Genomic DNA, 16,276 nt, shown 5'->3' with positions numbered 1-16,276 from the left:
GTCCAACTCTGCAACCCCATAGACGGCAGCCCACCAGGCTCCTCCGTCCCTGGGATTCTCCAGGCAAGAACACTGGAGTGGGTTGCCATCTCCTTCTCCAATGCATGAAAATGAAAAGTGAAAGTGAAGTCACTCAGTCTTGTCCGACTCTCAGCGACCCCATGGACTGCAGCCTACCAGGCTCCTCCATCCATGGGATTTTCCAGGCAAGAGTACTGGAGTGGGGTGCCATTGCCTTCTCCAGTGAAAGCTTGTTAGGTAAATGCTATTCTTTGATGACAAATAATATAAAACTAATTACAGATGGACAAATCATTTTCATCATTTCAATCTTGCTGCCTATGCACATTCCCTTTCAAGACAGAAACACTAAAAATCAAATATTTTTCACTAAAACCATTTTTTTCCTTATAGAAGACTAGAAGGAAATACATCAAAATAATCTTGATTATCTTTGGGACTATATGTGACAAATTTTCTTTCTTGTATTTTCTGTATTTTTCAAATCAATTTCCAATGAACATGTAACCATTTGGGTAATTTGAAAAAGAAACTATAGTAAGCTTCTAAATTGGGACACGGTAGAGATCAACCACAAGCACTTATTATATACAAAAGCTGTAAGACTGAAATTTCATAATATTGAGAAAAAACACTGTACTACTGTCTACTACAGCAGTTGTTAACTACTGAGTTGCCCAAAAAGTTCCTTTGGTTTAAGTGAAAATAAAGGACACATTTTTCACATTTTCATTTTTACTAAGAACTTGATTGAACAACATATTCACCATTTTGTTCCACTCCCGTCTGCCATTTTTCAGGCAACTTCATAATTGCATCTTTCCAAATTTATCTTTAAGAGCAAAGAACTGTTCCAGGTGCCTCTTACAGTCTTCCAGGGAACTGAAATTTTTTCCGTTAAAAGAATTCTGTAAAGACCAAAATAAATGGAAATCTGAAGGTGCACTGTCTGGGGAATATGGCGGACAAGTCAGAACTTGCCGGCCAAGCTGTGACAATTTCTGGCTGGTCATCAAAGAAACATGCTGTTATCCTGATGGAAGATTACACATTTTCTGTTGACTAATTCCTGGTGCTTTTCGTCGAGTGCTGCTTTTAGTTAATGGTCTAACTGGGAACAGTACTTGTTGGAATTAATCCTTTGGTTTTCCAGAAGTAGCTCATAATGGAGACCCCCCCTTCCAACTCCACCACACACACGATACCGCCTTCTTTGGAGAAGCCCAGCCGTGGTGTGGTTGGTGGTAGTTCATGCCATGTGCCCTCATCTTCTGTTTCACACTACTGTACCACATCTGCTTCTCATGACCCACGACAACGTATTTTAAAAGCAGAATGTTTTCCTTACGTTTCAGTAGAGAATTGCATGCAAGGAAACGGTCAAGAAGTTTTTTTCACTTATGTGTAACCCAAACATCAAAACAATTAATATAACCAAGCAGGTACAAATTATTTTTAACACTTGATTTGGATATTCTGGGTATGTCCGCTATGTCCCATGTGGAATAACACTGACTGTTCTCAATTAATGTCTTGATTTGATCTCTATCAACTACAACTGGCCACCTGACCGTGGAGCATCACCCAGCAGAAACTTCCAGGACGAAACTCTGCAAACCACTTCTGACACATTCAGTCTCAGCATCTTCTCCAAACACTGCACAAACCTTTTTTTTTTTTGCATTTCAGTTTTTACCCGCTCTTGAAATAATAAAACATAACATGCCAAAAATGTTGCTTTTTTCCTTCATCTTCACTATTAAAATGGCTAGACAAAAATTCAATTTTGATAAGTTTTTAAGTGTTCACTGATAAGACAGCTGTCATAATACAATCTAACAAAACTGTTTCAAATGAAGTTAAAGGCAACTAAGAGCCACTAGAGCCAGCTTATAGAAAAAAAGAACAAATCTTTTGGCCACCCCAGTATACACAGCTATTATATTTAAACTAATTTAAAAATTCAGAATTCCCTTGTGGTCCAAAGGACTCCATGCTTCCACTGCAGGGGGCCCAAGTTTGATCCCTGATTGGAGAGTTAATATCCTGCAAGCCATACAGCCAAATATATAAGAAGGGAAAACAACTCTGTTCCTCGGCTGCCCTAGCCACTTTCAAGTACTCATTAGCCAAGTAGGGCAAGAGGCTACTGAATGGACAGCACAGAAAGAGAACATTTCCATCGTCACAGAAAGCTCCATACTAGTGTTCAAAGTCATTTTGCCATGACTTAACACTAAAGAATATGGAGCTATGACTAAGTAATCAGTCTTAAAAGTGAAGTCGCTCAGTCGTGTCCGACTCTGCAACCCCGTGGACTATAGGCCACCAGGCTCCTGCATCCATGGGATTTCCCAGGCAAGAATACTGGAATGGGTTGCCATTTCCTTCTCCAAGGGATCTTCCTGACCCATGGATCGAACCCAGGTTTCCTGCATTGCAGGCAGAAGCTTTAACCTCTGAGCCACCAGGGAAGCCTAAGTAATCAGTCTTGGACTTACCTTTTTACCGTTTGAGAGAAATTTAACTGAGCCTACTACTGCCCAAGCCTACCACCTAAAGGCACATCTCAGGCAGCAGAGCAGAAGATCTCAAGCAGAGCAAAGGACTAACACTGTTCAAAAGGCAGAGATCCGAGTTGGAGGAAGCTAAGGCAACTGCGATATGCAAGGCAGTACTAGGAAAGAGAGGATTATGCAAAGTAAGAGCTCTAGAAATCCACATGGTGTTTTCACTTAGGTGTGATGAAAAACGAAGGCACATGGGTTAAGATGACAAAGTCCACAAAGGTAAAAATAATGTAGGGGGATCGGGGAGGCCAGGGACACTACCATCAAGCTGTAGGGTGAACAATACCAAGAGTTCACAGAGGGTTAGGAAAAATCTGAGTGCCAACTGGCTTAAGTGGAAAGGTCTCACTGAACACCAGGGCATTTAGAAAGAATTCCAAAAGGATCACATCTTTGTATTATGGCTAAACCAGGCCTTCAGTAAAGGCTATTCCAGACCCAGCCTAACAAAGCTTACAACAAACTGATCCACAAGTACTGCCTAGCAAAACAAACTTCAACAGTCTTTAAAGACAAACAGAATTCAGCACACAACAACACAGCAGTCACAGTGTCTAGCCATCTAATAAAAATTACTAGTCTTGTAAAGAAGCAGTTTTGTGACCCAAAACTAAGAGGTGGGGGGGAATCAATAGAAACAGTCAACCAGGGAGTTAGTTCCCTGGTGGACCAGTGGTTAAGACTCCACACTTCCACTGCAAGGGATGCAGATTCAATCTCTGATTGGGAAACTAGGATCGCAAAACTTGGCCACAAAGAAAAATAGAGAGAGAAAACAAACTTTTCAAATAAAAAACCATGGCAAATCAGCTTCCACCAAAAAAAAAAAAAAATCACTGCATTCAATTTTCTTGATAACTTCAAACATGGAAAGAGCTGAAATATATCTGGGGCCTTATTAGATTTTAAAACTCAATAGTACAAAAGAAAAATATAACTCAGTAATAAATGAAATTCTACTTGTTTTCAATTTTTGGTATTAAATTAGCCCACACCTACATTTATGTTAAAAAATCATTAACAAAAACAAAAAAGAAAAACCACGAACAGCAACCTGAAGAAGCACTATAGCACAGTAAAACGGTTGTAAGAGCAAGTTCTGGAGCCAGACTACTTGGATCTAAATCCCAACTTGGTCATTTCCTCACTGTGCAACCCTGGGCAAAACTTCTCTATTCCTCTGTATCCGCTATGTAAAGCAACGAAAACAACTTTTTCCAGCTTATAAGGGTTATTATGAAGATTAAGTTAAAGATATATCAAGTTCTTAGAACAGACTGGTACAAGGTATGTTCTCAATAAACATTAGCTATGATTTACCTGTGTGCAACAATCAGCACTTTGGCAGCAAGAATTTATCCTATTAATAATGGTCTAAAAAAATCATATGAAGTACTGAGAATGCAGAATTAGTAAGACATACTTCTAACATGAATCAAGGCAAATTGGAAGTGGTCAAACAAGAGATGGCAAGAGTGAATGTCGCCACTCTAGGAATCAGCGAACTGAAATGGACTGGAATGGGTGAATTTAACTCAGATGACCATTATATCTACTACTGTGGGCAGGAATCCCTCAGAAGAAATGGAGTGGCCATCATGGTCAACAAAAGAGTCCGAAATGCAGTACTTTGATGCAATCTCAAAAACGACAGAATGATCTCTGTTCGTTTCCAAGGCAAACCATTCAATATCACAGTAATCCAAGTCTATGCCCCAACCAGTAACGCTGAAGAAGCTGAAGTTGAACGGTTCTATGAAGACCTACAAGACCTTTTAGAACTAACACCCCAAAAAGATGTCCTTTTCGTTATAGGGGACTAGAATGCAAAAGTAGAAGTCAAGGAACACCTGGAGTAACAGGCAAATTTGGCCTTGGAATACGGAATGAAGCAGGGCAAAGACTAATAGAGTTTTGCCAAGAAAATGCACTGGTCGTAACAAACACCCTCTTCCAACAACACAAGAGAAGACTCTACACATGGACATCACCAGATGGTCAACACCGAAATCAGATTGATTACATTCTTTGCAGCAAAAGATGGAGAAGCTCTATGCAGTCAGCAAAACAAGACCAGGAGCTGACTATGGCTCAGACCATGAACTCCTTATTGCCAAATTCAGACTGAAATTGAAGAAAGCAGGGAAAACCACTAGACCATTCAGGTATGACCTCAATCAAATCCCTTATGATTATACAGTGGAAGAGAGAAATAGATCTGATAGATAGAGTGCCTGATGAACTATGGAATGAGCTTCGTGACATTGTACAGGAGACAGGGATCAAGACCATCCCCATGGAAAAGAAATGCAAAAAAGCAAAATGGCTGTCTGGGGAGGCCTTATAAATAGCTGTGAAAAGAAGAGGAGCGAAAAGCAAAGGAGAAAAGGAAAGATATAAACATCTGAATGCAGAGTTCCAAAGAATAGCAAGAAGAGATAAGAAAGCCTTCTTCAGCGATCAATGCAAAGAAATAGAGGAAAACAACAGAATGGGAAAGACTAGAGATCTCTTCAAGAAAATCAGATACCAAAGGAACATTTCATGCAAAGATGGGCTCAATAAAGGACAGAAATGGTATGGACCTAACAGAAGCAGAAGATATTAAGAAGAGATGGCAAGAATACACAGAAGAACTGAACAAAAAAGATCTTCACGACCCAGATAATCACGATGGTGTGATCACTGACCTAGAGCTAGACATCCTGGAATGTGAAGTCAAGTGGGCCTTAGAAAGCATCACTATAAACAAAGCTAGTGGAGGTGATGGAATTCCAGTTGAGCTATTCCAAATCCTGAAAGATGATGCTGTGAAAGTGCTGCACTCAATATGCCAGCAAATTTGGAAAACTCAGCAGTGGCCACAGGACTGGAAAAGGTCAGTTTTCATTCCAATCCCAAAGAAAGGCAATGCCAAAGAATGCTCAAAGTACCGCACAATTGCACTCATCTCACACGCTAGTAAAGTAATGTTCAAAATTCTCCAAGCCAGGCTTCAGCAATATGTGAACCGTGAACTTCCTGATGTTCAAGCTGGTTTTAGAAAAGGCAGAGGAACCAGAGATCAAATTGCCAACATCTGCTGGATCATGGAAAAAACAAGACAGTTCCAGAAAAACATCTATTTCTGTTTTATTGACTATGCCAAAGCCTTTGACTGTGTGGATCACAATAAACTGTGGAAAATTCTGAAAGAGATGGGAATACCAGACCACCTGACCTGCCTCTTGAGAAATTTGTATGCAGGTCAGGAAGCAACAGTTAGAACTGGACATGGAACAACAGACTGGTTCCAAATAGGAAAAGGAGTTCGTCAAGGCTGTATATTGTCACCCTGTTTATTTAACTTATATGCACAGTACATCATGAGAAACGCTGGACTAGAAGAAACACAAAATGGAATCAAGACTGCCGGGAGAAATATCAATAACCTCAGATATGCAGATGACACCACCCTTATGGCAGAAAGTGAAGAGGAACTCAAAAGCCTCTTGATGAAAGTGAAAGTGGAGAGTGAAAAAGTTGGCTTAAAGCTCAACATTCAGAAAACGAAGATCATGGCATTTGGTCCCACCACTTCATGGGAAATAGATGGGGAAACAGTGAAAACAGTGTCAGACTTCATTTTTGGGAGCTCCAAAATCACTACAGATGGTGACTGCAGCCATAAAATTAAAAGATGCTTACTCCTTGGAAGGAAAGCTATGACCAACCTAGATAGCATATTCAAAAGCAGAGACATTACTTTGCCAACAAAGGTTCGTCTAGTCAAGGCTATGGTTTTTCCTGTGGTCATGTATGGATGTGAGAGTTGGACTGTGAAGAAGGCTGAGCGCCGAAGAATTGATGCTTTTGAACTGTGGTGTTGGAGAAGACTCTTGAGAGTCCCTTGAACTGCAAGGAGATCCAACCGGTCCATTCTGAAGGAGATCAGCCCTGGGATTTCTTTGGAAGGACTGATGCTGAAGCTGAAACTCCAGTACTTTGGCCACCTCATGCGAAGAGTTGACTCATTGGAAAAGACTCTGATGCTACAAGGGATTGGGGGCAGGAGGAGAAGGGGACAACAGAGGATGAGATGGCTGGATGGCATCACTGACTCGATGGACGTGAGTCTGAGTCAACTCCGGGAGCTGGTGATGGACAGGGAGGCCTGGCGTGCTGCGATTCATGGGGTCGCAAAGAGTCAGACACAACTGAGCGACTGATCTGATCTGATTTCTAACTATACAAACTGTAAATCAAGTGAAGGGAAAAATATTCATAATATAACTAACAGTACTGGCTAGAAAAAGATGTAAATAAGGCCATAAAAACAATATGAGCCGAAAGCCCAGAGGAATAAGAAATTACCTGAGTTTGATTTTAAAGGGCACACACCTTTTCGAGGTTAGTCATGGCATTCATTTTTTTTTCACTGTTGTACCAACCCACTATCTCCCCAACAAATGCTTGCCTGCTCTACCTTTCACCAGTTTGGGTTTCGTTTTTTTTTCTAATGTCACTGACAGGTGGTAGGCAGCCTAAGACACTAGGCAAGAATTGGCTAGGCTGTGTTTTCTGACATTCTTACATGACTTTGGGAAACTTAATAAACATAAAATAATAAACAGCCAAATTTACAAAAGCCCATAAAATATTATAGTTCAAATCTATGGTTAATTAACTATACTTATAATAATAATCTGTCAGTTATCAAAGAAGTACTATTTCCTGGCAACTCACTAGTCAATCAGGAGGGTATTTGAGGTCTCAGAAAACCATCTATTCTCAAATAATGGGGGATGAGGGAAACTTTTAAGATTATTCTGAGAAACTCACAGATTTTTTCTTTGCAGACCTAAAAAAAAGAATCCTTGCAGTGCTGGTATACAGTGACTTTTTCCCCTCTCACTGGAAATAAATGGGTATTAGCTGTTTATAACATAGTACAAGAAGTCATGCTAAGAAAGTTTATCCACATCTTATCTACAATTAAATCTTACATTGCAATCAAGAGAACAAGTATGCTTACAAAGTTCGTGTGACATATTTCTCAAATCTAAAATATGTTAGCTTAGTTTAGTGTTGCTACTAAAAAAGAGAAGAGCCTAAAATAATGTGTTCCATTTATGACTGGACCTTCTCACCGGCAATCATTTCTGCCTCAGAGGAAGTAAAAAAAAGGATTCAGACATCATCTTTTGAAGCAATTTCCTAGAAAACGGCAAATCTTGTGTGTTCACTCCAACAAAAATGTTTTTCAGATCTCCTCAGATATATTTTTAAAATGAAATTCCCTAAGCAGAAAGCTGAACAAGTATAGGTAACATGTAAATATTGTTTAACACTACTTTGACTACTCCAAAAAAGGCAAAATAAAATAAATGAGTGGTCAAAGTGTCTTGGCATCCTGACATTTCTATCTTTTAGTCTACTGGGCCTTTTGTTCAATTTTATTTTTTAATTTTTTAGTTGATTTACAATTGTGCCTTTTATTTTCAAATAACTAAATTAAGCTAAATATAAAGAATAAAGTTACCCCTGAGATTAGCATATTTAAGACAACAGTATAACTGACATGAGAGGAGGCGAGCTGGGTAAGTGAAGAGCAGATACAGTAGAGGTGTGTTAACCCACATGGGCTGTGTGTGCTCACTCAGTCGCGTCCAAGTCTGTGACCCCACGGGCTTAGCCCACCAGGCTCCTCTGTCCGTGGGGATTCTCCAAGCAAGAATACTGGAGTAGGTTGCCATGCCCTCCTCCTAGGGGATCTTCCCAACTCTGGGATTGAACCCAGGTCTCCTGCATTCCAAGTGGATTCTTTACAGTCTGAGCCACCAGGGAAGCCCAGAGGTTTAACCTACACTATCTACTAAAGATTTAGCCCCTTCATTTTAAGCAGATGTTGAATGTCTTTTAAATACACTGCAACAAACCCCCAACGAACGAATACTATTCAAAATTCTAGATTACAAGATTTAACTATGACCTGTATTGTCATTCATCCTATATCATTTACTATGTGAAAAGACTTTTAAGTTATATAAGCATATTTTAAATGTATACATTTATAGTTCATTTTTTAAAAGAAGGAAACTGAGAAGTTTACACAGTTCTTTAAAACGTTACTTATATCCGACTGCCCAACAATTACTTCAGTGAGAAGGACACACTGGCAGGCACCTAAATAATTTCACTATAAAAAACTTCCATCTTCACATCATATTATCAAAAAAAGCAGCTGTGTTCATAAATTTGGCACTCCAGTGACATCTTGTGACCAAACTGATCAACTACATGTTTAAGACTTCAGAAAGCAAAAAAGCTATTCTCAAAATGGTAGTCTTTAAATAAACTTTTTAGTCTTTGCCTCCAATATATAAATTTTTTAACAAGATATATATAACTAATATCTGAAAATTGGTAGTTTTAACAGGCATATATACACTGCTGAGCATCAAAGAATTGATGCTTTTGAACTGTGGTGCTGGGGAAGACTCTTGAAGAGTCCCTTGGACTGCCAGGAGATCAAACCAGTCAATTCTAAAGGAAATCAGTCCTGAATATTCATTGGAAGGACTGATGCTGAAGCTCCAATACTTTGGCCACCTGATGCAAAAAGCTATTTCATTTGAAAAGACCCCAATGCTGGGAAAGGCTTAGGGCAGGAGGAGAAGGGGGCGACAGAGGAAGAGATGGTTGGATGGCATCACTGAATCAATGCTCATGAGTTTGAGCAAACTCCAGGAGATAGTGAAGGACAGGAAGGCCTGGTGTGCTACACTTCATGGGGCTTCAAAGAGTCAGACACAACTGAATGAATGAACAACAGTATGTACACCACAAATAATAGTAAGATGAACTCCTGGATATTCAACCTCCCACCCCAGGTAAAGAAGAAAGCTTTACTCCAGACTTCTTTATGCTGAAATTACAAGTCATTCCTATTATACATCAGGACTTTACATGCTTTTCTTGTATATTCTCTGCCTCAGAGGTAAACCATAAGACCAACATAGGTTAATCATTCTTTTTTCTTTACATACAGTCTCACTCCCTATGCATACGTATCCCTCAACAATACAGTACAATACATGGTTTTGAAAACCCAGAAATAAGAACAGAGTTAGCTGTGTAAGGACAGGCCCACCAATTTTTACCATGCCCTCTTCTTATCCCTCTGAACAGGAACACTTTCTTCTGTCTCATTTTTGCCCTTCAAAGGCCCAAACCAAGTTCCACTTCCTCCAATTACTAAAGCTCCCAAGGATTTGTTTTCTCTGGGGTAATGCACTTATGGCAGAAAGTGAAGAAGAACTAAAGAGTCTCTTGATGAAAGTAAAAGAGGAAAGTGAAAAAGTTGGCTTAAAGCTCAACATTCAAAAAACAAAGATCATGGCAACCGGTCCCATCACTTCACGGCAAAGAGATGGGCAAACAGTGGAAACAGTGGCAGACTTTATTTTGGGGGACTCCAAAATCACTGCAGATGGTGACTGCAGCCATGAAATTAAAAGACACTTACTCCTTGGAAAGAAAGTTATGACCAACCTAGATAGCATATTAAAAAGCAGAGACATTACTTTGCCAACAAAGGTCCATCTAGTCAAGGCTATGGTTTTTCCAGTAGTCATGTATGGATGTGAGAGTTGGACTATAAAGAAAGCTGAGCGCAGAAGAATTGATGCTTCTGAACTGTGGTGTTGGAGAAGACTCTTGAGAGTCCCTTGGACTGCAAGGAGATCCAACCAGTCCATCCTAAAGGAGATCAGTCCTGGGCGTTCATTGGAAGGACTAATGTTGAAGCTGAAACTCTAATACTTCGGCCACCTGATGCAAAGAGCTGACTCATCTGAAAAGACCCTGATGCTGGGAAAGACTGAGGGCAGGGGGTGAATGGGACGACAGAGGATGAGATGGTTGGATGGCATCACTGACTCAGACTCAATGGACATGAGTTTGAGTAAACTCTGGGAGTTGGTGATGGACAGGGAGGCCTGGCGTGCTGCAGTTCATGGGGTCACATGACTGAGTGACTGAACTGAACTGAATGCACTTACAGAAAATCGTACCATTAAACTCTGTTATTAGAAATATACAATTCTTGCCCAAATGGATTTTAAGACTTAGTATGGTAGCACTTCATTTTATGTTTTATAGTACTTACAGCAGTACTGCTGCAATAACTGGTATTTGATACCACTTATGATCTTGAAGCAACTAAAAAGTTTTACATTAACAAGCTAACCCACAGAACTGAACACTTAAAAATGGTTAAAATGTTGTTAGGTAGGATATAATTTTTTATTTAAAAAAATCAGCAAGCACTATCAGTACTTTAACTAGGTGGGAAGAAGATATTTTCTTAATTTAAAAGAAATGTGCTCTTTCTCCCACTCCAGATTCTTTGCTTTTATGCTAAAATTACTAATCATTCTTATTGTACATCAGGAACATGCAACCAAAGTACTACAGGTAACAGTATTTTGGCATTAACAACCATACTGAACTTCACAGGATGCTGTTTAAAAAAAATTTTTTAAGGTACTTTCTAAGTATTAGCTTTCTGGTTTACACAAGTTCCTAACTTAAATGGGCTCTGTTTCATAAAGTCTTAATTATATTTACTACTTCTGAGAAACAGTTATAAACTTCTGCCCTCCTTTCACTCCTTAATCAGCTAAAAACAGTGCATACCAGCTCAAGTTGAAAACCATGTTCAATTATCATATAACTTGAGTACTGGATAAGCTACATGCAAAAAACATTACATTAACATGTAAAGTCTAAGAAGTATATAGTCACCTTAAACGGTAAGATTCAACTCTTTGCAAGTCATACTCCCTGCATGGCATGTGCACATGACAAGCATATAAACTATCAAAGGAAATCTGGTGGTCTAAGATACAGTATTCAACCACATTCCCGTGTGACGTTAGCACATACAGTGTAAGATAAAGAGATCACTGACGGAGGGAGCGTCCGGAAACACCTTCACAGTGTTAAGTGGCACCACAGTGGATATCAAAAACACTGACTTAAGGCAAGACCCACTATATACCACAAAAAGAACTTTAGCACTCTTACTTCCCAAAAAAGCTAATGACAACTTTAAGAAACGCTCTTTTTGGTCAGTTGAGAATCTAATTACAAATTCTAATTTGCATACCATACGTAGTAACGGGCCAGCAAAGGCAGTACAACACAAGCAGGACACAAAGACTCCAGAGAATGCAGAAACAGTCTGTCAGGGTACAGTTAGAAGTTATTAACACTTCTATTTTCATCTGGAAAATCACATTTGCTAATTTTTAACATGTAGAGTTAATATTCATACCCTCACTGAGCCTTGTCAATGGCTACGGTTTGCCAAACAGGTGGAAGGCTCATGCAAAGAGGGCTGACAGTGTTCTGAGCACTGTGACACAGTCCTGGTACGTGATGGGTAAGCACCTAGTTTTAACTAAACAAACTTTCATCAAATGGGTAAAGTAATTTTAAGATTTCCTACAATAAAAAAATTGGAATTGAACACAACACCAACATCACAAGCACAAAGAAGGAAAAAGGGTCACATTAAAGTTTCTCTTACTCAATGAGGTAAAAAGAAAATTTATCAACAGATCTACCAGAGTGTGGGCCAAAATAACCTCTCAAAATTACCAAGACAATCTTGTGAAAATTTATGTTCTTCACAAAAAAGAAGAAAGAATGAACTCTGCCAGAAGTGTAAAGTACTCATTTATTGCTCTATTAGCTAAGTTTGGAATATGTACATTTATGTTTCAAAAAACATGCAAAACTCAATCTTTTACTGATACAAGAACATCTTCATAATATAACTATTACTTTAGAAATTCCATTGATAAGTGAGAAAAATGACATCATGTTAATTACTAATCTCTGATAACCTCCAAATGTTTTTGAAAGGTACTCTAAATAGTAATGTATTTGGACATGAAATGAGAATAAATATACATAGAAACTATGTTTTATATAATAGTAGAGAAGAAGAGCAAGGTAACTCAGGTCCTATACTCAAGGAGTTCACTATCTAGTAGGTTAGACAAATATACAAGCACCTTTAAAATAAATGTAGTCATCAGTGCTATCAACAGGTAGCTGTTCCTTCATATGGCTGCACTTCCTGTCTCCTTAAAGTTAGGGGAGGCCATGTGACTTGTTCTGACCAATGCAGCCTGAACCACACAACATTTCTGAGCAGAAATTTAAGAGCCCAGGTGATCTTTATACTTTTCTTCTCTTTACACTAGTGACTGACAATGCTCCAGATGGTGGCAGCTCCATCTGCCTGGCTGCCAAAGTGAGAATGAAGTGGTCTGTGACTGATTTGTACAGCATGAGTGAGAAATGAGCTTCTGTCTTAAGCCACTGAGGTTTTAGGGTTGTTTGTTTACACAGCTTAACCTAGCCCATCCAGAATAAGGTAGCATGAAATAATTTTGACAAAGAATGGCAGGAGCTCTAAGGAAGTATACATAATCTCAGTCACACCTGCTGTCTCATTAAAGGTGATGAAATTTTAAAAACCACTGTTTTCCCTATTTACTGACTAATTCACTCTCAAGTTTGTCTACCACTAAACAAATTTGTGACTATCTGTCCAAGTTCCTTTCAAAAGGATTTTAAATTTTTACAAAAATCTTTCTAAGAATTCAGTTTTCAGCTTATACACAGAAGCTTACCGCTAAGTAATTCAATCCAGTTTTGGACCGTTTCTGGAGGCTGAGTCTCCTTAACATGCTTCAGAGCTTCATCAAGAAGAACATCCCCTGTTGGAGCATCTGACTTACAAATCACCTACAATGTAATCAATAAGAATCACATGATCTATTTGATCTCTTTAGATAAAAAAAAAAAATTATGTAAACATTTCACCATGCTTAAAGCTCCAAGTGTTCACGCAGTTATCAAAGGTCAGATTTTAAATTAATTCCATAGTAAGAAAATCCAGTATTTAACCTAACCAGATTGGCCACAATCATAAATGAAAATATAACATAAACGAAAATGTGCCTTAATGAGTAAAGCAAAATGGTAGAAGAGTTTATACTCACTGCAATTCCCTTCACTGCTAAACCTTGAGCTATGTGATACAGAAAATCATTTTTCAAACATTTATTAGATACAGAAACAGACTCAATTACATATCAGAATTTGGTACATAATAAAGGTGACATTTCATATAGACATTACTAAAACAACTGGCTAAAAAATTAGAGGTAAAAAGTAAGACTTGGCTCCTCAGAGCTTATACTGCAATAAAAGATAGATTTAAATATGAAATGTAATAGAGAGAATGAGAAAGTTTTCTCAAAACTGTGACAACCAGCAGAAACCCTGGAAATACCAATAGGTTCGATTACATAAAGATTTTAAATACTACCAAACATTAAGTTAAGATGGATATAGAATCCACTTGAAGAACAGAACAATCCAAGGGACTTCCCTAGTGGTCCAGCAGTTAAGACTCTGTGCTTCCAAAGCAGGGGACGTGGGTTCCGCCCCTGGTCAGGAAACTAAGACCCCACGTGCTGTGTGGTGCAAAAGAGTAGAAAAATCCAGAAGTAGGGGATGACAGAAGAAAACACTACACTGCTTTAGAGTTTTTTAAAGCCTTCCATGACACTCTTGGCTAAACAAATCTCTAGCTGAAATTCTGTAATATCAAAGCTTAATTTGTTATATTATTGATCTGTTAGCTATTAAAATATTATGAAATTTAACAATATTATTTTTAAAATGGGAGTCTTCTTGAAAACTTGTCATTGACAGCATATCCTTTTCTCTTTGATCAATCTTGGCACATTATTGACTGGGGGATTTTGGCAAAAACTGACCCCTGTGGCAAGTGATTTGATGTGTAAGTGAATACTGAAACATCGCTGGTCAATAACGTTCAGGTACAAAAGACTAATGTATTAATATGTCTCTGGTCAATAATGAGCTATAAAAGGTTAAAGAGAATATAGTATCTATTTCGGAGACAACATGACCCAATGGAAATATAATTAGAGCCAGAAATACAAGCCACGAATCTATTTTTAAATTGTTTAGTAGTTACATTTAAAAAGAAAAATAAGTACAATTAATTTTAATACATTTGATTTAACCCACCATAGCCAAAATACTGACATGTAATTGAGATATTTCACATTCTTATTTTTCCATAGTAAGTCTTCAAACAGCCAGTGTGTTTTTATTTACAGCATGTCTCAATTTGCATGACCCACATTTCAAGTGTCTATTTCACAGACATGTGGCTGGTGGCCACCATACTGGACAGAGCAGATATAGAACCCTTTCATTATCACAGAGAGTTCGATTGTAGAGTGCTATTCTGGGCCATGCTTGTAGTAGGGTGTCAGAATAAGAAAAAATAAAAAGCCCTGGGATAAAAAGTTGTATGTCTGTATGCTGTGGTCATGCCACCACTTCTTACTTTCCATTAACTCCCGAAATCGATTGCCATCTGGCCTCAACACACTGCATTGCCCATCATTCTGAGACAGGTGTCAGGATTATAATAAACTGGGTATAGTTGGATATTTTTTCTTAGGTCAGGGATCCATAATATTAACGTAACATTACTTGTAATTTTTATTACTATTAGTAATTAATGTATATATTTCACTGATAATTAAAAATTCCTAAGGTTTTTGTCCCCCATAAATCTATGGTTGCACAGTAAAATGGAAATAAAAATTATATTCTGCTTTATGACAAATATCTAAAACAGTAATTTCAAAATTAATCTCATGCCAGTTCATTTGACTCTACTTTAAATGACTAAATTTAATTTTAATATTCCATGAGGAATATTTCCTGCTATACCATGTCTACTGTGTATATAATTTTCAAAAATATATTCTTTCCGATAGGATTATTATTCTATCTGGTATATCAATCAAAAAATGTTCAGTTTTCACCCTAAAGCATTTTGGATTTCATCATAACACAATGCATTATGAAAAAAATAGTTTTGAAACACCCTATATCCCCCAAGAAACAATGACAGACGAAGAGAAATGGCCTTGAATATTTTAGACTAAAATGAAAGTTAAAAATTCTAGACACTAGTCAATAACACCTATATTAACACAGACCGTAACAATGGAGAGGAGGAGATCTGAAAAGTATTTGTATTCTGGCAGAAAGATCGATTGCCTATGGGTGGTTAAGTTGCACAGTATCACTTTTGAGTAGTTACGTCAAGTCTTCCAAATCATGGTTTTCAGAAATAGCAAATAAACTTTGGGAGTCTTTTTGAATATGCAGGAGGCAACGGCCAATGATCCTAACAATGAATTACATTACTCATTATGTACAAAGAACCAAAAAAATCAAAGATGAAAAAAAAAGATACGGAATCATGATTCAATAAAGATTTAACTTTAAAATCAACTTCTTTAACTTCTGAAAGCTATTAGTAAAACAACATGGTTCTACTGTATAATACAGCAAACTTATTCAATATCCTTCGATAAGCCACAATGGAAAAGAATATAAAAAACAATGTACAGGATCTCAGACCTATCCAAGAGGCTGTCTCCTGGGCTACAGTCTTCAGTAAGGTCCTCAATAAAACTCAACTTGAAATTAAAAAAAAAAAAAAAAAAAAATAATATATGTATACATATAACTGAATATAATATAGCAGGAATTAGCACAGTGTAAATCAA

General features: G+C 37.9%; 1 protein-coding gene across 1 annotated transcript in view; it reads right to left on the bottom strand.

The window, feature by feature from the left end:
* GOLPH3 (golgi phosphoprotein 3) overlaps positions 1 to 16,276 on the bottom strand; it is a 52,163-nt gene that overhangs the window by 2,410 nt on the left and 33,477 nt on the right. Inside the window, exon 3 of the mRNA XM_070357680.1 lies at positions 13,280 to 13,394. Within this exon, the coding sequence (XP_070213781.1) occupies positions 13,280 to 13,394 (115 nt within the window). The remainder of the gene's footprint in view (positions 1 to 13,279; positions 13,395 to 16,276) is intronic.

The sequence above is a fragment of the Bos mutus genome, chromosome 20 (assembly GCF_027580195.1).
Source record: "Bos mutus isolate GX-2022 chromosome 20, NWIPB_WYAK_1.1, whole genome shotgun sequence".
In the NCBI taxonomy this organism is placed as follows: domain Eukaryota; kingdom Metazoa; phylum Chordata; class Mammalia; order Artiodactyla; family Bovidae; genus Bos; species Bos mutus.
Note: the sequence above shows the minus strand (reverse complement) of the source record. Positions and strands in the feature narration are given on the sequence as shown.